Below are 27014 nucleotides of genomic sequence, written 5' to 3' on the forward strand. Positions count from 1 at the left end.
GCCTTCTCCAGGCAACTCCTGTGCACATCTGCCTTTAAGGGATTAAAGTAGAGTAAATAAAGTTTTCTTTTTCTTCTGTGCCATTTGGTTACCTGTTTCAGTGAGTGGTGTTGAATAGAGATGAGCGTTGTTCGACTAGACAGGAGGTGAGCTGAGTTCATTGGACATGAGCTCACCTTATGCACGTCACTGACAGCGTGGGAGAATTCTCCTGCACTCAGCGCTTCAGCATGAGAATTTTCCCACGCTGTCAGTGACGTGCATGAGGTGCGCCGAGTTCATTGGACATGAACTCGTCTCATCTTTATGCCGTCACAGCCAGACACTGCAGAGCGCAAGCAAGCCTGCTCTTCTCAGTGTCTGCGGGATGACAGGCTGGATGGCGGCGTTCTGCTGCGGTCCAGCCTGTCATCTCGATGTAGCAGAGCTGAAGCTGTCGTGGGAACCATGGAAAGGTAAGGATGAGGTTGCTTTATTATTTTATTTTTATTACAGGAGATCGTTGGCTTCAGCTGGAATGGGCGTGATGGTAAGTATGGTTTAATTTAGAACAATAAAGGATTGTGTCTTTATTTCAATTAAAGGACTTTATTCTGGGTGTTTGTGTTTTCTTTTAACTTTGACTATGGGGTTAGTAATGGGGGTGTCTTATAGACGCCTCTCCATTACTAACCTGGGCTTGATGTCAGCTGGCATTATAAGCTGACATCAACCCCAGCCCTATTACCCCCTGCCACCGCACCAGGGCAGCGTGGAAGAGCGAGGCTAAGTGCCAGAATTGGCGCATCCTATGAATGCGCCATTTCTGGGGCGGCTGACGGCTGGTGTTTCTAGCCTGGGAGGGGGCCAATATTCATGGCTCCCTTCCTGGGCTATTAATATCAGCCCCAGCTGTCTGCCTAGCCTTTGCTAGCTATTAAATTAGGGGGGACCCCACGTCATTTTTTGGGGGGGGTCCCCCATTTTAATAGCTAGTAAAGGCTATGTATTCAGCTGGGGGCTGATATTAGTAGCCTGGGAAGCTCCGTGGGTATTACCCCCTTCCCAAGCTTCAAACATCTGCCCCAGCCGTCTGCTTAACCTCCGCTAGAGCCTAAAATTAAGGGGAACCCCACGCCAATTTTTTTAATAATAAATCCTTTATTTTAATACTAAATGACAAGTACAGTAACCAACACTATCACTGTACTTCATATATATGTGACTGACATGTTTCTATCTATCTAATCTATGTGTGAAGCTCTATTCTGTCTGTTATAAATTGTCGGGTACAGATGCTGAATTGCCGGCCGGCTTTCTTAAAGAGACGGTGCATGAAAACACTATTATTTTTTTTAATAAATCCTTTACACTAAATGACAAGTACAGTAAGCAACATTGTCACTGTACTTCATATATATGTGACTGACATGTTTCTATCTATCTAATCTATGTGTGATTCTCTATTCCTTCTATTCTAAATTGTTGGGTACAGATGCTGAATTGCCGGCCGGCTTTTTTAAAGAGACGGTGCATGAAAACACTATTATTTTTTTTGATAAATCCTTTACGCTAAATGACAAGTACAGTAAGCAGCACTTTCACTGTACTTCGTATATATGTGGCTGACATGTTTATATCTATCTAATCTATGTGTGAAGCTCTATTCTTTCGGTTCTAAATTGTCGGGTACCGGTGTATGCCGCTGCTGAATTGCCGGCTTTTCATGTTTCACTGTTGGCACTGTTCCCATCGATTTGGGCAATCACTGTAATGCCACAACCACCATGGCTGTGGCATTACAGTGAGTGGCAGACAATCCCTGCATGATTGGTGCTCTAAATAGCACCAGACATGCAGGACACGCTTTTGGTGCACGAACAGTTATCGAACATAACCTCGAACAGCCGAATTTTTTGCAAATCGTTCGGGTTCGTCGAACAACTCGAACACCGCCCAAAACAGCTCGAATTTGAGATTGGCGAACAGTTCTAGTCGAACACCGCTCATCTCTATTCATTAGTACTACCACTTGAGATGCTTGTGGCATTTCCGGTTGTTCCAGCTGAACCCTTCAAAGAAGTTGGGGATGCCTAAAAGAAAAAAAAAATTGTACGTGGCTGTAAACTGATTATAGTGATAGTAGGCATGCAATTTCCAACATGTATAAATGAAGTCATGTAATACATTTTCATAATGCTAGTTACACTGGGAAAAGTAAACTTGTGTGTTAATCCCTTCGCAACCATGGGTTTTGTCGTTTTTGCTTTTTCGTTTTTTGCTCCCCTTGTTCCCAGAGCCATAGCGTTTTTATTTTTTGGACAATATGGCTATGTGAGGGCTTATTTTTTGCGGGACAAGTTGTACTTTTCAATGCCATTACTAGTTTTACCATATCGTGTACGGGAAAATGGGGAAAAAATTCCAAGTGCGGTAGAATTGCAAAAAAGTGAAATACCACAGTTGTTTTTTATTTATTTTTTTTACCACGTTCACTGAATGTTAAAACTGACCTGCCATTCTTATTCTCCAGGTGATTACGAGTTCGTAGACACCAAACATGTATAGGTTATTTTATATTTAACTGGTGAAAAAAAAATCCAAAATTTGGTAAAAAAAACCCAAAAAAATAGCGCCATTTTCCGAGACCTGTAGCGTCTTCATTTTTCGTGATCTGGGGCTAAGTGAGGGCTTATTTTTTGCACGCCAGGCTGACGTTTTTATTGATAACATTTTGGGGTAGATCCGATGTTTTGATCGCCCGTTATTGCATTTTATTGCAATTTTGCGGCTACCAAAAAACGTAATTCTGGCGTTTAGAATTTTTTTCTCGTTACACCGTTTACCGATCGGATTAATTCTTTTTTTATATTGATAGATCGGGCGATTCTGAACGCGGCGATACCAAATATGTGTATGTGTTTTTTTTTTTTATATTTTATTTTGAATGGGGCGAAAGGGGGGTGATTTAAACTTTTATATTTTTTTTATTTTTTTTATATTTTTAAAAACATTTTTTTTTCACTTACTGCATGCTTCAATAGTCTCCATAGGAGACTAGAAGCAGCAGTTGTCTGATCGTCTCTGCTACATACAGGGGACGAGCAGATCCCCTGCATGCAGCAGAAATGGTCCTGTGCTATGAGCGCCGACCACTAGGTGGCGCTCATAGCGACCAGATCATGACAACCACAGGCGTCTGCTGCAGACCCTGGGTTGTCATGCACGCCCATCGGCGACCCACGATCACGTGACGGGGTCGCCGATGGGCGGGGCTTATGACGCGCAACCCGGAAGCGCACGTTAAATGTCGCTGTCGGAGATTGACAGCGGCATTTAACATGTTAACAGCCGCGGGTGGATCGCGATTCCACCCGCGGCTGTTGCGGGCACATGTCAGCTGTAAGAATCAGCTGACATGTGCTCGGTTCAGTGAGGGCTCAGCGCAGCAGCCCTCACTGAACCGGGGGTACGCAAATGTGCGTACTAAGACGTCATGGTTGGAAAGGGGTTAAAGTGTACCTGTCAGCAGGATTGTGCTCAGTAAACTACATACACTGCCAGGTGGGCCACATTGCACTGATTAAAATGACACCTTGGTTGATGAAATTCGTCCTGTGGTTCTTGTGTAATCTTACTTTCAGTTTGGAGATCATGATATGCTCGTGCTTTGGGGCGGCCTGTGGGGGGCGCTCTATCTAGTGCTTTGCTTACATATTCATCTGTATGCTCTTATGACAGCTCACTGTGACTTCACTGACCAGCCTCCTATTTTACATAATGCATCTAGTAGTGCAGGGCTAGGTAAAATAGGAGGCAGGTCAGTGAACGATCAGTAAGCTGTCATAAGAGCATATAGATGAATATGTAAGCAGAGCACCAGATAGAGCCCACCCCACAGGACGCCCCGAAGCACGGGCATAGAATTATCTCCAAACAGAGTAAAGCTTACAGAAGAACAACAGGACGGATTTCATCAACCAAGGTATCATTTTAATCAATGTAATGTCGCTCACCTGACAGTATGTAGTTTACTGAGGACAATCCTGCTGACCGGTGCACTTTAAGGGGGATTGATACAGATTAATGCTGCCCGAACCACGGCAGTATGACTGCAGCCAGGCATGTGTGAAAAGTCAGGGACGCTGTGTCTCATTTGACAAGTTTGAGGAGGGTCCTTGGTTGGCTTCTCGTCACCCTGCTCCAGTTGATCAACAGGTCTCTCCCCATGTCCCTATGCGTATACACAAGGAAAGACCTAGGAGTCAAAGGGAACAAAGTGGGGCAGAAGCCGGCCATGGGCCTAGATCAGACTAGTCAATCGAGACATGGTCCCTGGCCAGCTTTTAAAAGTTTGTTCATGCACAAACATCGCAGCATTTCAGAGTAAATTATGCCTGTCTCTAAATTGCAATGCCAGGCTTAGATTCAAGCATCCTATGGTTCCGCTAGCATGAATCTGATAAATAGTTACCTTTAAAAGTGAACTTGTCATGTGATTCATGCTGCCAAACCAGGCAGCATGGATATGGATCAAGAGCCTTGGTGCACGACTGCATAGTTTCAAGAGCCAGCCGGGAACTAGAGACACCCGACTAGTCCGGTCCTGAATCCGGCCAGCTTCTCACTGGTTGCTTAACATGTCTTTCCCATGTGTGTACACAAGGAGAGACCTGTTAGTCACTTGGAGCAGAGTGGGGAGAAGCCAGCCAGAAACTGGAGAGACATGACTAGTCTGCTAACACCGCTGCCCAGCTTCTCCCTACCCTGCTCTAGGAGATTAACAGGTCTCTCCCTATGTACAATGGAGAGTTCCAGAGAAAAGCATACCAGGTTTCTATTCATGCTAACCATAGTTTGGGCAGCATGAATCAAGTGACAAGTGGCCTTTAAGCCATTTAGTTATTGGTTATTAAGTTAACTTTGTAATGTATGAATTCTCAATTTCATTATCTGAGTATTAAGGGTACAATTAAAACGAATTCCTGATTTGCTTTCCTAAAAAAAGGGAAGTGGCCTTATTATGACGACTTGATTTTCAAAGTTAAGATGGATTACATTAGAACAAACATTTCCCCTGCAAATGCAGTCACAGGGGTAATAGTCCACCAAATATGGATAGGCAAGAGAATGAGCTACTTTCTTCTGGGACCCCACCATGATATTTGGATAGCCAATGGTTACTTTCACAATCAGGAGCATATTTGTGTCTGAAAGCATAATGGATGTATGTTTCTGCAAGTGAAACAGACTTTTCCCTGCAAGAATTGTGATAGTGGAAGGGAGCAGTGAAAGGGCGGTGGCAGAGGGCGGCAGCATGTGTACGTAGCTTAAGTGTATAAGGATTAGGTTATCCTAATGGGACAACACCATAAAATTATATATATATTTTAAATAAAAAAAATAAATATAAAAACAACCATCTTGGTAGCACTGGAAAGTCAAATTTGCTTTAGATTTCTGTATTTACCAACCTGTGGTATGTTGACAAGCAGGCTTGTGTTTGCCACATTAGCTACAGGAATCAGTCCCTGTTGGATGATCCTCTGACCTTGCATCTGCACACTGGGCACTGATGCTCGAGGAGCAAGTAGTAAAGGAGGTGGGCCAGTACTTGGATGTTGCCTGATACTGTGTAACTGCTGAGGAGACACAGAAATGGGCTGATGGTGGGAGGGAGGGGTAAGAAGGAAAAGACAGTGTGAACACGTGAGCAGGAAAGAATCTGAAAAAGGAACAATAGCAGACCATGGGCGTACCCAGGATCAAAACTAGGGGGGGGGGGGGGGCAAGCCATGGTCACAGATACCGAAGAGAAATATATACATAGTACAATGCAAAGATTTCACTTCTTACATTACATGAGTGATATCTATTGTAAATTCCACAATAGCTCAGAAACCGGCGAATCGCTCCACACAGTATACTGGCCCCAAAAAATGCTCCATATAGGATACTGGTCCCCATATAACGCTCCATACAGGATACTGGCCCCCATATAACGCTCCATATAGAATACTGACCCCCATGTAACGCTCCATACAGAATACTGGCTCCCATATAACGCTCCATACAGGATACTGGCCCTCATATAACGCTCCATGCAGGATACTGGCCCCCATATAACGCTCCATACAGAATACTGGCCCCCATATAACGCTCCACACAGAATACTGGCCCCCATATAACACTCCATGCAGGCTGTTCCCCACACATAATGCCTCATGCAGGCTGTTCCCCCCCACATAATGCCCCACGCAGGCTGTTCCCCCCACATAATGCCCCATGCAGGCTGTTCCCCCCCATATAATGCCCCATGTAGGATGTCACCCCCCCTTATAATGCCCCATGCAGGATGCCACACACTCCCCCTTCCTTGTAATGCCCCATGCAAGATGTCACCCCCCCTCCCTTATAATGCCCCAAGCAGGATGTCACCCCCCCTTCCTTATAATGCCCCATGCAGGATGTCACCCCCCCACTCCCTTATAATGCCCCATGCAGGATGTCACACACCTGCCCTCCCTTATAATGTCCCATGCAGGATGTCACACACCCCCCTCCCTTTTAATGCCCCATGCGGGATGTCACACACCCGCCCTCCCTTATAATGCCCCATGCAGGATGTCACACACCCCCCTCCCTTATAATGCCCCATGCAGGATGTCACCCCCTCCCTTATAATGCCCCATTCAGGATGTCCCCCCCCCACACTTATAATGCCTCATGCAGGATGTCACACACCCCCACCTCACCCCCCTCCCTTATACTGCTGTTGAGGGAGGGCAATAACCCTTCTCGGTTGACCAAGTGAGTGTCAAATTAATATGTTATAAGGTTGATTGCAATCCAATAGAAAACCAGACGGAGGCAAGCTCTGTATGGGGGGATTCAAGAATCTCTAACCCCGTTTATTTCTACTTAGCATTTTATATTGTTTTGAGTTCATTAATGTCCAATCATCTACAGCCGTACTACAGTACTACAGGCTTGAACCAATGTTAGTGCAATTATTACGGAAACACATATATGGTCATATTATCGTTAGTTCGAAGCACGCTGGAAATTTACAAGGTCAATCCTGGCCTAGACTAGTTAGATAACAGGAGCGAGGTGTCTGACAAAATGTTCTTGAGATAAAAAGTTAGTGTGAGAAAGTTCCATGGGAAGAGAAAGAAAGAAGTATGTTATGCAAGGAGTAATAATAACATGATTTTAAAGCAAGCAGACAAAATGGAGTTGCTCTAGCATGAGTATCAATATGTCCTTTACATTCCCCCCTAAAAATTATGTTATTATGAACAATAGAGGTGCTATCCCAGGGTCATGTTTTGAGCCTGAGGGACATTGGTCTTCACCCAATTAGTGCCCTTGTTACCAATTGGGGCTGTCGTGGCATGTCCATCCCCCCTTGTTTGTTGACATAATCATAAAGCTCAGATCTTCAGACGTGAGGTTGGTTGGGGCAAGCGGGTAAAGGTCATCATTGCTGGTTACATCTGGAGGTCCGGACTCGTGCTGTGCACAAATTAAGGATCTTTTTGTCAGTTGTAGTGATTAATCAATGTTTCCGCAGGAGGGGGAGGATGTGATGAATATCATGATCAGTCGAGAAGGGAAAAGATCTTTTAAGAATGCACCAAAAGTGTTTAAGGTGTTCAATTTTCCCATGGAGGGGAGGCTTCAGCCTGTGTTGTGGGATGAAGGCATCCAGCAGCAAAGGGGTAGATTAGTTGACTGTGGATTGTTGGAAGACGCTGAGAAGTTCAGGAAAGTCGCACATGAGATTTGTGATGAAGGATATGTAGAAATAGCGGAGGAGATGAAGCCTGGTTATTTCAATTATTTTTATGTAAAGAAGGGAAAATTATCTAGCCCTGTAACGAAGACTGTCTGTTTTGTGCTACAAAATGAAGTTGATGGGAAAAAAGTAGAGGCGGAAGTAGATTCCCCTTCCCAACTTATGTGTCCACAAACCAACTCCGAAGCCCCTAAAGAAGCATCCCCTATCCCCACAAATGTAGCAGTACCCCAGCCCCTCAATCCGGAAACTGAACAATTTCTACCTAAGGTGATAAAATACCCTACACTTCCCACTGGTGGCCAGGCAACATCATATAACCCGGATGGCTGGCTTTGTAATGTGTGTTGGGCCACTAATCCAGAATGGTGTGAGACGTGCTATAATTGTGGAGCACACAGACCCGGTGCTGCAGCACCAGCATGCCCATTACTTAACGCTGACGGTGGGTATTACAAACCATTGCCCCCACCTGCCCCCGTCATGGTCCACACTCCATTCAGAGAGACCCACGGTCCTCCGAATTCTACCCTATTCACCCTCTCCCAAACTGGGGAAATAGACCATGGACACGAGTACCAGGAGTGGGCATCTGTTTTACTGAATGGTCCTTCAGAATTTTCCACTATGCTGAGAGTAGGCATAGGGAGTATACCGCAACAGCAAGTTGGGATCATTGTAAATGCAGCAAATGCGAGACTACAGCATGGGGGGGGGGCTAGCTGCAGAGATATGTCGTCTTGGGGGTCCAGCAATACAAATTGCATCCAACGATTATATCCATGACAACGGTCTGTTAAGAGAGAAGAAGAAGTGATGGCTACAAGAGCCGGACAGTTATCATGTCAGTATGTTATACATGCGGTGGGACCAAGATATGATTCCCTGGATATACCCAGGTCACAACACCTGCTTACAGAGACAATCCAGAATACTATAGCATATGCATCACAGCTTCGTGCGGTCCCAACCCTAGCCTTGCCATTTATTTCCACCGGTATTTTTGGATATCCAAAACAGGATGCGGCCAAAATAATAGTCAGGACTACAAAGCAATACATTGCCACGCATCCAACTAAATTGAGAGAGATAAGACTTTTGGCCATCGACAGGGATCTAGTCGATTATGCCGCTCAACTAATCAAACCCACGATCGGATCCAATATCTGGTCTCCCCCAGCGTTTCCCTACCTCCGAGATCTCCCCTCAATCAGTACTCATGCTGATCTCCCCCCTACCCCTGATTTCCCTCCACCTCCACCTCCACCCCCTCTCACAAAGTTGGAGGAAATGGAGGAAGCGGACCAGAATACCAGCCCACCCAAATATACCCCGTTCACCCCAGCACAGACGGATACTCTGTGTAATCATCTCCCGGATCCCGAACATTCCCCCATGGCTTTTTACAGGGGCATGGTCGCAAACAGGGAGATATATTCAACAACAAGGCAGGATCTCTTACACCTGCTCCGTGTGAAAGCCAATGAAGGATATTATCCCATGATAGAGACTGCTATCCCATATAACAGAGCATTAGACTCCAATACGTATGAGAGTGGGATTGACTTCTGTCGAGCCCTTAAAATATGGGCTCAGGATAAGCTGGCTGATCCATCTACTGCCCTCACAGATGTTATTCAAGAGAAGGGAGAGTCGGCTGAGAAGTTTTATGGGCGCCTTTTGCAGGTCTATAAGGATCTTGGGTTCTCATTACATACTAAAACTCATTGCCAGCTGTTGGTGTCCACCTTTATCCAGGGTTTACGTACTGAAATCAAGGACGCGATATTGGCTGTACGGCCAGATGTTGAGTCAGCCACCCCTGGAGATGCCCTAAAAGTTTCCAGAAAAGTGTCGCCCGGGCAGCATCTGCGGTTAAGCCTAAATCAAAACCCGCTGCAGTGGCAGTTGCGGCACCCCCAGTACCCGCAGCACAGGATCCCCCCTTGCCAGGCTTGCCCCCCCAGTATTCCCCCTTGCCAGGCTTGCCCCCCAGTGTCCTCCCGTACAGCCCCACTACTACCCCATGGCAGTACCTGATCAGCGAGTAATGTATCCCGGGAGAAGACCAGTAGTGAATTCCCGTATTCTGTGTTGGAGGTGTGGCCGGGCAGGACACTTCCAAAGGGACTGTCACACCCCTGCTAGCCAGTGCGCTCCCCAAGCCCCCCTATTTAGAAATAGGACACCCGGCCCACGAGACTCACGAGAGAATGTCCCCCATTCTGAAATGAAGGCCAACCAGAGTCTGCCATCGTGATGCCCGTAACCACCCCCGGGCTCTGTTCATCTGTAGTTATCCCAGTAGGATGGAATCCGGTGAAGTTCATGGTAGACACTGGGGCGGCCAATTCCATTATAAAATCCACTGAACTGCCCCAGGGTCTCCCAGTCCATCTTTCTAACGACAATTTGATATTGATCGGTGTAGATGGCAGACCTAATAAACACACTCTCACTAAACCAATTCCGATTGGCCTATTTCCAGAAGTGATGGCACAATTTGTCATATCCCCTACCTGCCCGGTAAATCTTTTAGGAGCAGACCTTTTGTCTAAATTCCGCTCCCGAATCCAATACCAGGACAATGGTCAGATGATCCTTGCTTTAAAAGATCCAAACTCTGATGCACACATAGAGGAGGTTTGCATCTTACGGGCGCTACCCACAGTTATGATTAACATATCAGATACGTGTGGAAATCTCCCAAAAGATCCCAGGTTAGCTCCATACATAGAGGAAATCCCTTCTCATCTGTGGTCACAAGGCCCAGACGACATTGGGAGATTGCCGGTAGAACCAATACAGGTGTACCTCAAGCCTGGAGCGCCCTTTCCCAAGGTTCGCCAGTACCCGCTCACACATGCACAAGAACAAGGTCTACACCAGCAAATTCAGACCTTGTTAGAAAAAGGGGCACTAATCCCCTGCGTCTCCCCGTGCAACACGCCGCTGTTCCCCGTAAAGAAAAAATCCCAATCGTGGCAGCCACCCGCTTATCGATTGGTGCAGGATTTGAGGGCTGTAAATGCAGCAACAGTCTTAGAAACTCCTGTGGTGCCTAACCCACATACACTTCTCTCACAGATACCATCTACCGCTGCCGTGGCAGCTGGACAACTCTGAGGTAGTACTATTACAATACGTTGATGATCTTCTCTTGTGTGCCCCCACGGAGCAAATGTCCATCAGGGCCAGTGTTAGCCTCCTCAAGCATGTAGCAAAACTGAATTGTCGAGTCTCAGCCTCAAAACTTCAGTTCTGCCTTGGTCAAGTGGTCTTCTTAGGCTACTGCCTTACTCAGGGTGCCAGACATCTCACAGAAGAAAGGAAGACGGCCATCTACCTACTACCATTCCCAAAAGATCCCATAGAGCTGCAACGGTTCCTCGGACTATGTACATATTGCAGACAATGGATCCCAGACGCCTCACATCTGATGCAGCCCCTATATGATGCGTTAAAAGAGGACACTCTGGCTGATGTAAACAACAAGGACCACCAAGAACTGTTACAACAAGCCTTTGAGCAACTAAAGTCAAGGATAATGACAGCCCCTGCCCTTGGAAATCCAGACCATGCTCAACCTTTCCATTTGTATGTCTCTGAGACAGGAGGACATGCAGCCGGGGCACTCACGCAGAGACACTGTACAAAGCAGCGCCCAGTCGGGTATTACTCAGCTCATCTAGACCCGGTAGCCAGGGCCTCCCCCAGCTGTCTACGAGCGGTTCACGCCACACAGCAGTTACTTGAAAAGACGGCGGACATCATCCTCGGACATGAAACTCACATTTATGCCCCACGCGATATTGCGGCTGTTCTGGCTTTACAGCAACCTAAACATCTGTCCATAAGAGACACCTGCGGCTGCAGTGTTCGTTGATTTTGCCAGAAAATGTGAAATTACACCGGTGCACCACCATCAACCAGCCACCCTGCTGCCTGCACCTGAAGGAGAGGGGAAAGAGGCTCCACCGCATGATTGTCTGGAACAAATTACTGCTGAGTCAACTCCACTTGTTCTAGTGGGGGAAGTACCCTTGGATGATCCAGAACTTACGTTATACACGGATGGATCCAGATATGTTGATACCTCTGGCAGGTTTCATACTGGATATGCTGTTGTGGCGCCCCTGAGGGTTCGGTCGCCACAGAGGTATTGCATCTCATCCAGAGGTGTGGTATCTCACTCTCAGGTAAGGAAGGAGTATGGCTCAGGACCCTAACTCCACATCCACTACACCACATTTCCAGGGGACAGGGCAAGATTGCTCCTACGGGAGAGCACAGTCCCTGATCCCTGGCTGGAGTGGGGAGGGACCACTTAGAGAGGGGGAACTAAGTAGTGAATGGGTGGAGGACGTAGATCCTGGGAGCACTGGAGTAGGAGTATAAAACAGTACACCAACTTAGATCAGTGTGCAGACAGTCGGAGGAGTAGTGAGGAGGAGACAGGGAGCAGAGGCTCTGTATGAGCTCTGCTCCACAGGCGGGCCAAGTCAGGAGGCCTGAGCCTGAAAAGAGAGAAGAGAGGGAGCAGGAAGGCTCCAGGATGAGAAGAGAAGGGATCCCAGGGGTACGGGCCGTGCAGCAAGCCACCCGTACGCCCGCCGCTGCCAGGAGGTAGGGGGGTCAGGCCGTAGAAAGGGAACCGGATCCCTCAACCAGCAGAGACTACAGGGCTCAACTGGGAACCGGAGGCCGCAGGACTATAAGTACAGCAGGCCGTCCACACCAGCCACTAGTAAAGTAGCCACATAGGACCCAGGGGACAGAACATACGTCGCCCACTAAGGTCCGAGGACACTGGACAGAGGTGCCGCCAGGTGTGAGGTACAAGGAGAGAGGCCAGAGAGGACACACAGAAGGGGGTCCTGATAAATACTCTGGAGATATCTGAGGGTCGTCCGAGCCCCTCGCTGCGTGAACACAGGACGCCGTGGGCCTTGCACTGGCGCCTGTAACTGGAACTGCTTTAACCGTGAGTAAAGACCCTGGGACTGCACCATCTTGTCTCTGTGTTCCTTGCGGCGCCAGCACTCACAGCACTAGAACGCCCGGCACTATCACCACTATCATCCCTACACGCTGCCCTGAAGCTCCACTCTTCCTGTGGGGAGTTACATCACCTTGCTGCACATACCACCAGCTTCAGCGGACTGCTCCGCAGCGGCGGTTCCCAATAACTGCATTCCACAGGTGGCGTAGTCGGACTATAAATAACAGAGTCACATAGACTACCCTGGTTTGACCACCCTGGGTCACGGACCGGGTCACCACCACGGTGACTACAACCCCCAGCATCTACAAGGCCCGGCTCCTTGTATCCCCACGGCCCAGGGGGTGCGTCACTGTCACAACTGAAGATACATTGGTAGAGGCTGCAGCCTCACCTCCCAGTATGTCAGCACAGGAAGCAGAGCTCAAAGCTCGGATTGCTGCTTGTCAACAGGCTAAAGGAAAACGTGTGAATATATTTACCGACTCAAGATATGCCTTCAGGATTGCGCATGACTTTGGGGAGATCTGGGCAAGGAGAGGCTTCGTCACGACTGCAGGTTCTCCTGTGAAGAATGCTGAAAACGTCAGACAATTGATGGAAGCGGTACAACTACCAAGACAGTTGGCTGTTGTAAAGGTGAAAGCTCATACCCGACAAGACGCCCCTGAAGCAGGAGGTAATGCACTTGCTGATCTCCATGCTAAGCGAGCAGCTCTTTGGCATCCATGTCCATGGCTGTTACCCGGCAACAGGCCAAACAGCTAAACTCCATGCCAACTCAAGATCAACTTGCAGAGGAGCATCAACCGGTCCCTCCAATCACAAAGCTACGGTCCACACAGCAAAAAGTCTCTAAAGAAGAATGCCAGTCATGGAAGGAGGCGGAAGCAAAATTGATAGATGGCCTATAGAAAAAGGAACAACTATATTGTCTACCTCGACTCCTATATCCTGCTGTTTCAGCCTGGGCCCATGGACCGGTGCATCGAGGAAGAATCAAGCTTTGCTACTGGTACAGAAACTTTATTGGGCTCCAGGAATTTCCACCGTGTTGAATGCACAGAACAAAGGTTGCACAATATGCCAAACCTGCAACCCAGGCAGATTACAGAGTGTACCGACAAAACACCTTGCTAAACCAGAGTATCCGTTCCAACGATTGCAAGTTGATCACATCACTCTCCCTAAAGCAGGACGATATGAATACTGCTTAGTGGTGGTGGACATGTTTTCCAGTTGGCCAGAAGCATTCGCCGTTCCAAACATGCCTGCCAAGACTACCGCCAAGAAGCTGGTCTCTGAAGTTGTTTGCTGGTATGGAGTCCCAGAAGTTATCGAAAGTGATCAAGGACCAGCCATTTCCTCATGCGTATATCAAGAAATACTTACCATGATCGGATCAACAGTGGCGTTACATACTCCTTACCATCCACAGTCAAGTGGCAAGGTGGAGAGATTGAATGGCACACTGAAAGGGCAATTGACAAAAATGATGCAGGAGACTACGGCCCAGTGGCCTGAGCTCCTTCCCATTGCACTATATCACATACGTACCACCCCCATAGGGAAACACAAACTGTCACCCTATGAGATACTATTTGGGTCACAACCAGCTATAGCTAGATTTACCCCACAACAGTTGTCAGAAGAAACAGATCATGCTGTGCAGTATGTGATTCAGCTTGCCAAAGCACTGACTAACACCCATACATTAGTATCATCTTCTATTCCAGATGCAGCTGATGCAGAAGGTTGTCATACCCTCAAGCCTGGAGATTATGTGTATGTGAAGAAGCATGTTCGGAAGCACGGACTAGAACCACTGTATGACGGACCATACCAAGTGCTCCTGACAACCCCAACAGCAGTAAAACTTGAAGGGAAGTCAACATGGATCCATGATTCACACTGCGAACGGCAACCATCCTGAGATGTTTTATGATAATATGTATGGTTAGACCAGTCAATACCTGGAATAGCCTACAACAGAGTACTGACCCCTTTAATAACAAGTTCATTACTCATCACCAAATTTTGGTCCAAGAATTGAGTCAATTAGAGAACAACCAAATCAGTGACTGTTGGATATGTACTCACTCACCAGTTTCAGCTGTTAGTATGCCTTTCCTGGCGGTCCCGGTCACTCTGGAAGAAATACTAAACTGGCCCAATTGTAGCGATACCCTTGCTAATAATGCTACTAAGTTTAGTAGATTATGGAATACCACTGTAGGTATACCAGTAGTTGGGTGGGTGGATCTTCCTTGGTGGCAAGGAAATCTTACTGCCACTAGTAAATATCCACAATTTCTTGCCCTTAATGGAAACAAATGGGTGCCCAGAAATAAGTCTTCCTTGACTAATTTAGGCTTCATACCAACTGAAGGTTTACAAATCAGTTTTAATGCTACCTCTAGTACGGCAGATGCTTTTAAACCGTCATTGTTGGAAAGATACATTCCGAGTCACAGCACCAGCTGTTCCACTGACTTTATTTCACCCACACCCCTCGGGGGAGTCTTGAACGATTAGATGAAAGGAGGAGAACTCTCATCCGCAGTTCTCCGGACACTAGATATATGTGTGCGTGTCCTACCCAGTCTTCGATCACCCGCCATGAATGGGTTTACCCCGAACTGGTTTAGGTGAAAGGAGGAGAGCTCTCGCCTGCAGCTCTCCGGACACTAGATATATGTATATCTGGGTGCGTGTCCTACCCAATCTTCGATCACCTGCCGCGACTGAAACTAACAATGTTCAGTCTCCTAAGGATCTTTGTCAGAAGTTGAGAAAGATTCACACAATATTCACTTGTCAATCCAAGGTGATATTGTTTTAAAAGTAAATAATATCAGACCCCTAATGGGACTACACCCCTTATAGTCTCACCTTTGACTATATCCAACCAAGACGTCCAGAGATACTGCAAACAACCACACACCACGTGGAAACCACGCCAAATGGTCAGTAACACTAGTAAAGAACTTGTGCACCTTACCGTGGCTTTTTGTGGGGGATGATCAGTCCCAATTCCAGTGGGGGAGGCTGAAGGCAAGTCTCTCTTTGTGGACGTCCAGAGGTGGTGGGGCGTCCCTGGTTAGGGATCCAAGTCACGGCACCAGTTGTTGAGGGAGGGCAATAACCCTTCACGGTTGACCAAGTGAGTCTCAAATTATTATGTTGTAAGGTTGATTGCAATCCAATAGAAAACCAGACGGAGGCAAGCTCTGTATGGGGGGATTCAAGAATCTCTAACCCCGTTTATTTCTACTTAGCATTTTATATTGTTTTGAGTTTATTACTGTCCAGTATTACAGTACTACAGGCTTGAACCAATGTTAGTGCAATTATTACGGAAACACATATATGGTCATATTATCGTTAGTTCGAAGCACGCTGGAAATTTACAAGGTCAGTCCTGGCCTAGACTAGTTAGATAACAGGAGCGGGGTGTCTGACAAAATGTTCTTGAGATAAAAAGTTAGTGTGAGAAAGTTCCATGGGAAGAGAAAGAAAGAAGTATGTTATGCAAGGAGTGATAATAACATGATTTTAAAGCAAGCAGACAAAATGGAGTTGCTCTAGCATGAGTATCAATATGTCCTTTACACTGCCACAGGCCTCCATACAATAAAAAAAAAAAAAATCAAATACTCACCTCACGTCTCACCTGCTGCCGCTGCTCCGGACTCCTCAGCGTCGCCGGCCTCATCCCGCTCTGCGCTGTGACTGCTCAGGAGAGAGTGCGGTGTAAAGACGTCACCACGCCCTCTGACCTGAGATGTCACAGTGCAGCAACCGCGGAAGAGACAGGACCTGCTGCGGAGGCATGGGGAGGGGTAAGTATTCTGCCGGGTGCCGGGGCCCTGAGCAAGCGGGGGGGAGCGGGCGCTGACGGTAAGGGGCCCCACACCTACTCAGGGCCCCGGCATTTGCCCGGGTGCGCCGGGTGCTGACGCCGGCCCTGGTGTGCGGCGTGCGTCCCTGCTTCTAGGGGGGGGGCAACTGCCCCCCCCCTGCCCCACAGTGGGTACGCCCATGTAGCAGACACAGGACGCAAAAAACCCAATCATACTACAATATCCAATAGAGAGTATCAATATTCAGATGTTACTAGTGCAGCACAAACTATCAAAATTTAGATAAGGGCTTACATTTAGATTGCATTCAGAAGTCAGTTTTTCACGTATGTGTTCCACCTGCGATTTTCACGGATAGAAAACGTACCTATCATGGTTTAAGGGACTGTTCATATGTCAGCCTTCTTTTGCAAAAAAATAAAACAAAAACTGAGAAATATATATATTTTTTTAAATTAACCTCACTGATGAAAATCACCCATATAAGTCTATGGAGCCATGAAAATCACAGACAGCTCATGGATGGCATCAGTGTGAAATCCATACGCTGTCCATGATTAACACTGCAGTGTATAGGAGAGGCTTTGTAATTTATTTTTCCTCATGTAAAAATCACAGATGGTCAGTGTCAGCGTTTGATGGTAAAAAAATGTTTTTTGCGTACATGAAAAATCATGGATGTCTGAATGAGGCTTGACATGGAGTATCTATGGTAAAGTCAGAAATTTCAGTTTTAAGAACTGAGTAGAATAGAAAGTAGAAGTCAAAGCAAGAACTCTCACCTACTAAGTTAGCAATTCTCACATGGCATTAATACTGGGTCAATACATGTTTCGTACAGAATATATTTAGGGACAGGGTGCTTCAATGCGTTCTATACACACACTAGCACAGTATATCCAAAGCACCATGTTCACAGTGCTGGCAATTATCCTTTATCTGGCACGAGAAAAGAATGGTTAGACAAAAGCAAAGGATTCTTACCTGGGCACCTCTGACAAGTGGTGGCATAACTATCTGTGTGGATTGCTTGCCTGGTGTCTGTTGCCCACCTCGTACTAGAGGGGGAGGAATAACAGTGCCACCAATACATGATGGTACCTGCCAGAAGAACATGCAAGTCATTACTACAGTAGAATTAGCCTAACATTTATTAGGATGTACATAAGGAGGGCTAGATTTTTCACCCAGTCATTACCAGGCAACTTTACATTTTTTACTCTGTCAAGGAACAATTTTTTTTTAATTTTTCCATTTACATAGCCATTTGATGACTTGTTTTAGACTGGTGGTGTTCAAACTTGAAACTCGTCCTAACACTACCATTTCATGTACTGAAAAACGGGGTGAGCGTGATTAAGTAAAGGGAGTTTTGTTTTGAGGCATTCATTTTGGGGTAGACATAACCTGTCAAGATGAATCTGCAGGGTTATGGTGTACCATTGTTCCTTCTATATGAGGACTTGTTAAAAAATTCCATTTTTGGGTGCATATGACGCGCCCCCTGGGCCAGTGCTGTTTAGGGATACCCGGAGCCGGATCAGATGGGGGTTGTAGTCTCCGAGTGGCTGTGACCCGGTCCGTGCCCAGGGTGTCAAACTCAGTGTGTGGCAGTCCTTATGATGTTACTAGATGTTCTTTGTGTCGACTACGCCACCCGTTGAATTGCGGTCAATACGGCCGCCGCTGCAGCAGGGTCCACTGAGGCTGGTGATGTGTGTGCAGCTTAGGTAGTATAACCCCCAACGGGAGGGGTATAGCCTCAGGGGGTCAGCCGTGGAGGATGGTGGTTGTGAAGGTGCAGCAAGGAGACTCAGAGGCATAAAATGCAGTTCCAGGGTTTTACTTACTGGTGTTGCTCGGGTCACTGTGTACAGCAGTGACCACCCAAGCCGTGCTGCGTCCACCAGGTCCTGGACTCGGTCAACTCCCAGGCAACTCCGGAGTGTGGTCCTGAGCTCCTTTCTGTCTCTCCCTTCTTCTGGCCGTTCCCACCAGGGATCCACCTAAGTCCGGCTCCCTCGGGCCTCTTGTTGGTCAAGCCTCCTCTGGGCTCCCTGACCCTATTCTTGGTCTGCCTTCCGGGTGGATTTAGTGGGTGATCGTGGCAGATCCTGCCCTCGACCTCCGGTTCCTGGCTAAGGTGTGCTGTAGCCTCTGCCAGCTTGGGATCCGGTACCCTGTTGCCGACCCTTCACCCTTTTGTCCTTATTTTGGGATCTTGGGGTCCCCTCTGCGCCTCTGGGTCTCTCTCTCTTCTCCTCTGCTCTGCTTCTCAGGTTACACTCTGACAGACTGACTGACTGACTGACCCTGATCTAAGATGGTGCCCACCTTATATACTCCCTCTATGTGTGAGCTCAGGTGACCAGCACCCAATGAGCTCCTAGCATTACCCAGACTGCTCCCCCTATCTGCCCCTACACTACTGGGATGTTCCACCCCCCTCCCACTCCAGCCAGGAACAGACACTGTCGTACCTGCACATTTCTCTAGTGGGAGTACCATCGGTCTGTTCCCCGGAAATGGGATGTGTGTAGTGCATGCAGCCTACTAGCTCAGTTCCACACTCCATCCTTACCCGGGAGTGGAATATCACACCTCTGGGTTGAGGTGCAATACCCCTGTAGCAGCCGAATCCTCAGGGTGCTACACATACAACATTTTTAATCACTTATTGCCGTTCTTGGGGAAGTATGTGTAGAAAAATGGCAACCAACAAAAGAGCAATTCCATTTTTTTTTCTTTTTCAGTGTTACAGGCTATATAATTTTATATTATGATCTGACTTTCACAGACACTACAAACCATACAGATACACACCCATGTGCATTATATATTATATTTTTTTAAATAATTTCTTACATTTTTTTTTTTTTAGGATTTCATTTTGCGATTGCATGATCGCTTATGGCATATACAGCAAAACTAATGTATGGAATTATATAGTGTCAGCAACATTCTCCTATGACTGGGCTTCATAGGCCTCTGCCATTTGGTATTTCTATTGGGAGGCCCCAGGCTGCCATGGTAAACCATCTGCCCCCTGCAATCACGATGTAGGTGGGATTGGAAAAAGTATGAGCACATTGGCCACCAGCACATTTAAATGTTGCTGACCATAATCAATAGCTGCCTTTTAATGGAGAGAAAAAAAAACAGCAGCAATCATAGCTAATTCTCTGCTGCTATATGCAGATGTCGACTGTATAACACAGCCGGCATCTGCATGATATGGAGCGGACTGCGTTTCTGAGCCTGTTCCATACCACGATCTACCATAAAAATATGCATCACAGGTTATGGGGTTAATTCTGAATGGGATCAATTACAGATCTGACCCAATGTAGAATTTAGCTGCCCTCATCTAAGGCTGAAAATTAAATTAACCTTTCGTGGTGCAGTTTCTTTCTGGATCTGACTCTGGCGGAGCTTTTTAAGTAGCACCAGTTTAGCTTCTTCTAACCGCAATTCTTCATTAAGTTGCTTGATCAGTCGCTCTCTTTCTTCAGGGCTGCTCCTCTGTATTAACTGTGGAGAAACAAGGTAAGACGTTCTGAAGAAGAAACCGCAATGGAGAGTTTTAAAATGGGAACCCGACAGGTGATACATGCTGCCCTATACAAGGGCAGCATGTATTAGCCACTGGCTGTATGATCTCAGCCAGGTATGTTTAGCTCTGAAAGGCGTTTCAGAGAAAAAAAACCTACATTAAAAGCCACCAGGAACAATGCCGCGCTGGAGAATAGTCGGACAGGCAGGTGCCTCGTGGCTTCTCCACAACCGCTTCACTGGATTGATAGGTCTCTGCCTATACAAGCTCGCGGAGACACCTGTCAATCCAGGGCAGCGGGCGAGGTGCAGCTGGCAGCTCAGTCCCCAGCAGACTTTAAAGTTTCAGAGTTAAACATACAGTTGTGCTCAAAAGTTGACATACCCCGGGAGAATTTTTGCTTTCTTGGCCTTGTTTCAGAGAATATGAATGATAAAAAAAAAATTTCTCCACTCATGGTTATTGGTTGGGTGAAGCGATTTATTGTCAAACTACTGTGTTTTCTCTCTTTTTAAATCTTAATGACAACCAAAAACATCCAAATGACCCTGATCAAAAGTTCACATACTCCAGTTCTTAATACCATGTATTGCCCCCTCTAACATCAATGACAGCTTGAAGTCTTTTGTGGTAGTTGTGGATGAGGTTCTTTATTTTCTCAGAAGGTAAAGCTGCCCATTCTTCTTGGCAAAAAGCCTCCAGTTCCTGTAATTTCCTGGGATGTCTAGCATGAACTGCGCACTTGAGATCTCCCCAGAGTGGCTCAATGATATTGAGGTCAGGAGACTGAGATGGCCACTCCAGAACCTTCACTTTGTTCTGCTGTAGTCAATGACAGGTCGACTTGGCTTTATGTTTTGGATCATTGTCATGTTGGAACGTCCAAGTACGTCCCATGCGCAGATTCCGGGCTGATGAGTGCAAATTTGCCTCCAGTATTTGCTGATAACATGCCACATTCACCTTTCCTTCAACTTTTACCAAGTTTCCTGTGACTTTGTAGCTCACACATCCCCAAAACATCAGCAATCCACTTCTGTGCTTTACAGTAGGAATGGTGTTCCTTTCATCATAGGCCTTGTTGACCTCTCTCCAAATGCAACGTTTATGGTTGTGGCCAAAAAGTTCAGTTTTGGTCTCATCACTCCAAATTACCTTGTTCCAGAGGTTTTGAGGCTTGTCTCTGTGCTGTTTGGCGTATTGTAGGTGAGATACTTTGTGGCATTTGCGCAGTAATGGCTTTCTTTTGGTGATTCGACCATGCAGCCCATTCTTCTTCAAGTGCCTCCTTATTGTGCATCTTGAAACCACCACGCCGTGAGTTTTCAGAGAGTCCTGAATTTCAGCTAATGTTATTTGTGGGTTTTTCTTTGCATCCCGAAAAATTTTCCAGGCTGTTGTGGCCGAAATTTTTGTTGGTCTACCTGTCCGTGGTTTGGTTTTTACAGAGCCCCTTATTTTCCATTTGTTAATCACAGTTTGAACGCAGCTGACTGGCATTATCAATTCCTTGGATATTTTTTTGTACCCTTTCCTGTGTTATACAGTTCAACTACCTTTTCCCATAGATCCGTTGACAATTCGTTTGCTTTTCCCCATGACTCAAAATCCAGAAACGTCAGTGGCTGGATTAAGGATGCAAGAGTCAGTCTGGATCCCAGAAACTCACTCAGCTTTTATGCAAACACACTGATTACAAGCAAACAGGTCACAGGTGAGGATGTTACCTTTAGTAGCCATTCAAACCCATGTGTGTCAAATTCTGTGCATGTTATCAGGCCAAAATCACCAGGGTATGTGAACTTTTGATCAGGGTCATTAGGATGTTTTTGGTTGTCATTAAGAGAAAACGCAGTAGTTTGACAATAAATGGCTTCACCCAACCAATAACCATGAGTGGAGAAAAAGTTTTTTTTGTTATCATTCATATTCTCTGAAACAAGGCCAAGAAAGCAAAAATTCTGCCGGTGTAAGTAAACTTTTGAGCACAACTGTATATGGCTGAAATAATACAGTCGGCCTCTGATACAGGCTGCTCGATACATGAACAGAATGCATCAGCTGTCACGTTCCCTTTAAAGAAACAAGAGCCAGAATCATGTGGTGTATAATTATTTATTAATATATGTTAGGAGAGTAGACAGGTCCCTCCACAAAAAAACAACAAAAAAAAGTGGCATAAATTGCATGAAATCACCACCAACAAACAAGGCCCAAACCATTTACAAGCATCTCAAGTACTTTTACTTAAAGAGAATCTGTCAGCAGGTTTTTGCTATGTAATCAGAGCTGCATGATGTAGAGACAAAGACCCTGATTCCAGGTGTGTCATTTACTGGACTGCTTGGTGCAGTTTTGATAGAATCCCTTTTTTCTCTGCTTTACATGTAGCAGTGCTCAGAATGCTGAGCTAAACAACACCTGCAAACCCCGATTGGCAGTTTCCTGTATACACTATACATTGTCAACAAACGGCCAATCAGTGGTGAGGGTGTGGTTACACAGATTAGCTGGACTGGTTTATGTCCGGCAGTGATAATCTCCTGCTGATAAAACACTGATTGTATTGAAACTTATTAGCGCACAGCCTAAGAATCAGGGTATCTGCTCCCATCATGCTGCTCTCAGATTAAAAAGCAAGAACCTGCAAACTGATTCCTTTAAAAGGTATTCTTTTACCATAAAATTAATGTTTAAACCAAGTAAAAGGCACTCTGTGCTCCACGGTAGGGACAATAATTTAAATACACTTTCCCACCTGCTTGGATTTTCTCTCTTTCTTCCCTTCTCTAGTTCTATGAAGCCAGAGCTGTCAAAGAAGAGGAAGGGTGTAGATAGATGAAAAACAAGCAGGTGGGAAGGTGTATTTAAAGGATTGGCCTTCGCCATGATGCCCCTAGTGGTGGGACTTTGTCAGCACAGGATGACTGTTCAAACGAAGTCCATTTAAGGGTATGTGCGCACGATCAGGATTTGAAGCAGAAATTTCCTGAGCATTTCTGCATCTCCTTGGCAGGAAAAACGCTGGGTGTTTTTGGTGCGTTTTTGAATGCGTTTTTTAAAGTGTTTTTGTACATCAATGAATGCTTTTTGGAGCTAAATAAAGTTATATGGTGGGACATTGCTTAAACCTTGGATTACCATCAGAACTGTGGTGAGTATATTGGTTCATTTGAGTGATTAAAGAATGTGTCTGTTGTAATTCAGATAAAGTGTTTACTCTGTGTCTGCTTGTGTATTTAAACTCTTTAATTAGGTTTGGTCATGAAAAGGTCTGATTGACACCTTGTCATAACCAAACAAAAGAGCAAGGTGTCAACTAGTCCCATTCACCCAATCTACATTGGCATTTCTAATCATGTAATTTATGCGGCTGCTGTGAGCTGGTATTTTTAGCCTGGGAAGGTACCATTTGCAAACATTTTCCCTGGCCATAATTAACATCTCACAGCTGGTTCGTTAGTCACTACTTCCCCATGAAGAGCAACAAATAGCACTTTGGACACAGCTTATTTTTGTTGTTGGTAAATGTGAATCCACCGCATATGACACTTGAATCAGTCAAAATCTGCAGCGGAGACTAGCGTGTCGGCTACAGAAATTGATGTGCTGCGGGCGAGTTTGGGTACATGGCAACGGTCAGGAGCCACTGCAGGTTTGACGCTGCGTGGTTATACGGCGTCAAACCCGCAGTGTCCAGATATTACAGTATAGTGGATGGAATCTCTAGAAATCCCATGTCCACTATGAATGCATCGGAGGCTGTGGATCACCCGTGGACACTGACATGCAGCACGTCTTTCTGGACCGCAGCATGTCAAATTCTCTTGTGGAGTCGCTAGTCTCTGAAACCGAAATTTGACCACTAGAAAGTATAGAATGCGGTAAATCCGCATGGTTCAGTGAACACATGTGGATTTACCTGCGTTCAATAGAATGCAAAGTTTTGGATGCAGCAAAAAAATATGAGTCCAAAGCGCTGCTACGTCTGGATCGTGGGCACAGAGCCAAAATTAAAAAAAAAAAAAAGGCGTGTGCTCCCACGTCATTTTTATAACCAGCAGAGGGTAAGCCGACCGCTGGGGGCTGATATTAGTAGCCAGGGAAGGGGCCATTAGCCAACAATGTTTCCTGGCTATTAATATCAGCCCACAGCTGTTTGTTTAGCCTTTACTGGCTAGATTACAGGGGGACCCTAGAAAAAAATTGACGTGGGGTCCCCCTATAAAATCTAACCAGCAAAGTCTAAACTAGACAGCTCCGGGCTGATATTAATAGCCAGAGAAGGGACCATGGATACTAGCCCCCTTCGTGGCTATTAATATCACCCCTCAGCAGTCCCAGAAATGTCGCCGCTGTACAGGGGAGTATAGAGGTTTATTTATTTATTTTTTCTTTGATTTTTTACAGTGGGCACGTGGGCTGGGGAAGCAGACCACTGTTCCTCCCATCCACTCCGCTCTCGTTATCAGCGAGAGCAGCGATCGGATAAGAGGAGTTGTAGTCCTCCTCTCCTGACCCGGGTACCACCCGTAGCGCATTTCCAGCACGAATTTGCGCCCATTGACTTTCATTGAAACGCAGCATATTCGCATGTATAGATATTATACCTGCGGGTTTGCTGCGATTCAATGCAAGTCAATGGGTGAGAATTCGCACCGGAAACACCCAAACAACGATCATGCTGAGGTTTTTACTGCAATGTGAATCCGTAGAGGAAATTTCCGCATCATGTGCACAGCACATCCAGATTCACATTGCTATATCTGGCAGACCTATTAAGCATCAAAAACGCATCGTGTGAACTTAACCTAAAAGGGAACCTGTCAGCAAGAAACACATTGTTTACCTGCCATATAGGGAAAACAGATGGTAAATACGGTGTTAAAAAGGATTCTATCAACAGGTTATTGCTATATAATCTGATGGCAGAATGGTTTAGGAACATAGACCCAGATTCCAGCAATGTGTCACTTACAGGGCTGCTGGTTTTATAAAAATCAGTTTTCTCTGCTGCAGATTTAGCATTGCTCAAAATGCTAAGCTCTGTAAAACCCTGTCCACACCACTGATTGGCAGCAAACTGTCAGTCAGTAGTGGGGGCAGGGTTACACAGAGCAATTGACTAGGAGGCATGAGGCAGCAGTCCTATAGTGATGCTTTCCTGATTTTATTAACACACCACACAAGTGACATTGTGGAATCCAGGTCTTAGCCCCTACGTCATGTTGCTCTCAAATTACATAAGAAAACCTGCTGACAGATTCCCTTTAAATATATACCTTTTTAACTGGAAGTGCAGCTTCAGAGAGAAAATTAAGTTATGTTCTCTCTGCAGCCGCTTGCTTCCAGCCTTCGAGGCGGCGCTGGAATGTGAACAGTTAGTGAGCGCACTGTAGTCACTGCTCCTGCTCACACGCTACAGAACAGTAGATCAGTCAAGGGGTATGGGGGAGTGATTACAGTGTGATCACTGTGTACTGAGCACTGACTTTACAGCCCTTATGATAGGAAGTGAGCTGTTTCAAGGAGAATAGATATTTCATTTTCTCCCTGCAACAGCACTTGCAATTACACTGCTACAGGTATTAAAAAAAACAAAACCAATACCTGTAGATTATCACTATGGCTGTAGGTAAATACATTTTGTTATATTAGTTAAACAAGCTCCCTTTAAATCCACTTGTATTTTTACCTATAATGTTGAAGATTTCCTGTCATTAGGTGAAAAGTAAACAGTTTTTGCTCTAATTTTATTCCCACTGCTCCCCTGAAGTATTCAGGGTTTTGTTTTTAATCCGTAGTACGGTTGCAAAGAAATAGGCTTTTATTTTATTTACGGTCTTTACAAGGGGTGTTTCTCACACGATTTTCAGGGACTTGCTTTAGCTTGCTTTGCATAATTCACTCAGCAGCGCCCCCCTTGTAAAGATGATAAAATCAGTACTAAATAATAAGCAGCATCTCTCTGGAACCACATAGCGCTTTTTAAAATAAAAATGCAATGAACCCGGAATCAAATCAGAGCAAAAATTGGAAACTTTGGTGACAGGTCCTCTTTAAGCTACGGTGAATTAAAAACTATGATCCCATATCAAAATAATTACATAAAAGCAAGAGTGGAAACTGGAGAATATAAAATGTTCTTACCAAAAAAGTTTCAGAATTGAGCTCCTGTGCCTTTGTTAAGCCATTCATCCGTGGACTTGAGGGTTCATTATCAGACAAAACTATAACATCTGGAGAGGGAACACTCTTTTATCTCTTCACTTCACTAAGATTAAGAAAATAACTAAACATTAGCATTTCCACCCAAAAACATTTAAAGTGATGATTCAGCATTGGCATCATAAGCTGCACTTTTAGGCAGTGAAACTTATTCCCTTTGCAATACATACAGTGTGAGCACAAGGGTCTGGAGTCTCAAACTGCTGAATTACCGGTTAAAGCAAAAACAGATTCTATCAAATATCACGTAGGCAACGTTCACTTATACAGTGCTCTATGATGAGCACTACATCAAGGTCTTCATCTAAAGTACGGTCTACAACGCTTCTGTGTCCACCTAAATAAAGACGGACCCCGCCACCACTGGAGAGGAGGCCAAAGAGTAAAATGTGACTTCATCTGCTCAATTATCCTGAAGGTTTCTGCTAGGGTTTCATGTTATTGTAACCGATATAATCAGCTCTATTCTATTTATTTTTATAGGGTTATACACATACATTTGTAGATGATCCTAAAGCTTTTCAGAGCTAAAGGTGTACAACCTGTATAGAGTCCAAGAAAATTCCTGACCCCCATGAGTGCTAATCT

At 45.7% G+C, this 27014-nt stretch overlaps 1 protein-coding gene across 1 annotated transcript in view; it reads right to left on the reverse strand.

The window, feature by feature from the left end:
• The window catches only part of LOC141161294 (transcriptional repressor p66-alpha-like), a 63273-nt gene extending 36801 nt beyond the window's left edge, over positions 1-26472 (reverse strand). The window contains exons 1-5 of the mRNA XM_073646107.1: positions 26349-26472; positions 20036-20176; positions 17630-17746; positions 5454-5621; positions 1995-2072 (exon numbers count right to left, since the gene is read on the reverse strand). Of these exons, the coding sequence (XP_073502208.1) occupies positions 1995-2072; positions 5454-5621; positions 17630-17746; positions 20036-20176; positions 26349-26396 (552 nt within the window). The 5' untranslated portion in view covers positions 26397-26472. The remainder of the gene's footprint in view (positions 1-1994; positions 2073-5453; positions 5622-17629; positions 17747-20035; positions 20177-26348) is intronic.
• Between the last annotated feature and the right edge of the window lie 542 nt (positions 26473-27014).

The sequence above is a fragment of the Phyllobates terribilis genome, unplaced genomic scaffold (assembly GCF_046119375.1).
Source record: "Phyllobates terribilis strain yellow unplaced genomic scaffold, ASM4611937v1 Scaffold_9__5_contigs__length_417890890, whole genome shotgun sequence".
Lineage (NCBI taxonomy): Eukaryota > Metazoa > Chordata > Amphibia > Anura > Dendrobatidae > Phyllobates > Phyllobates terribilis.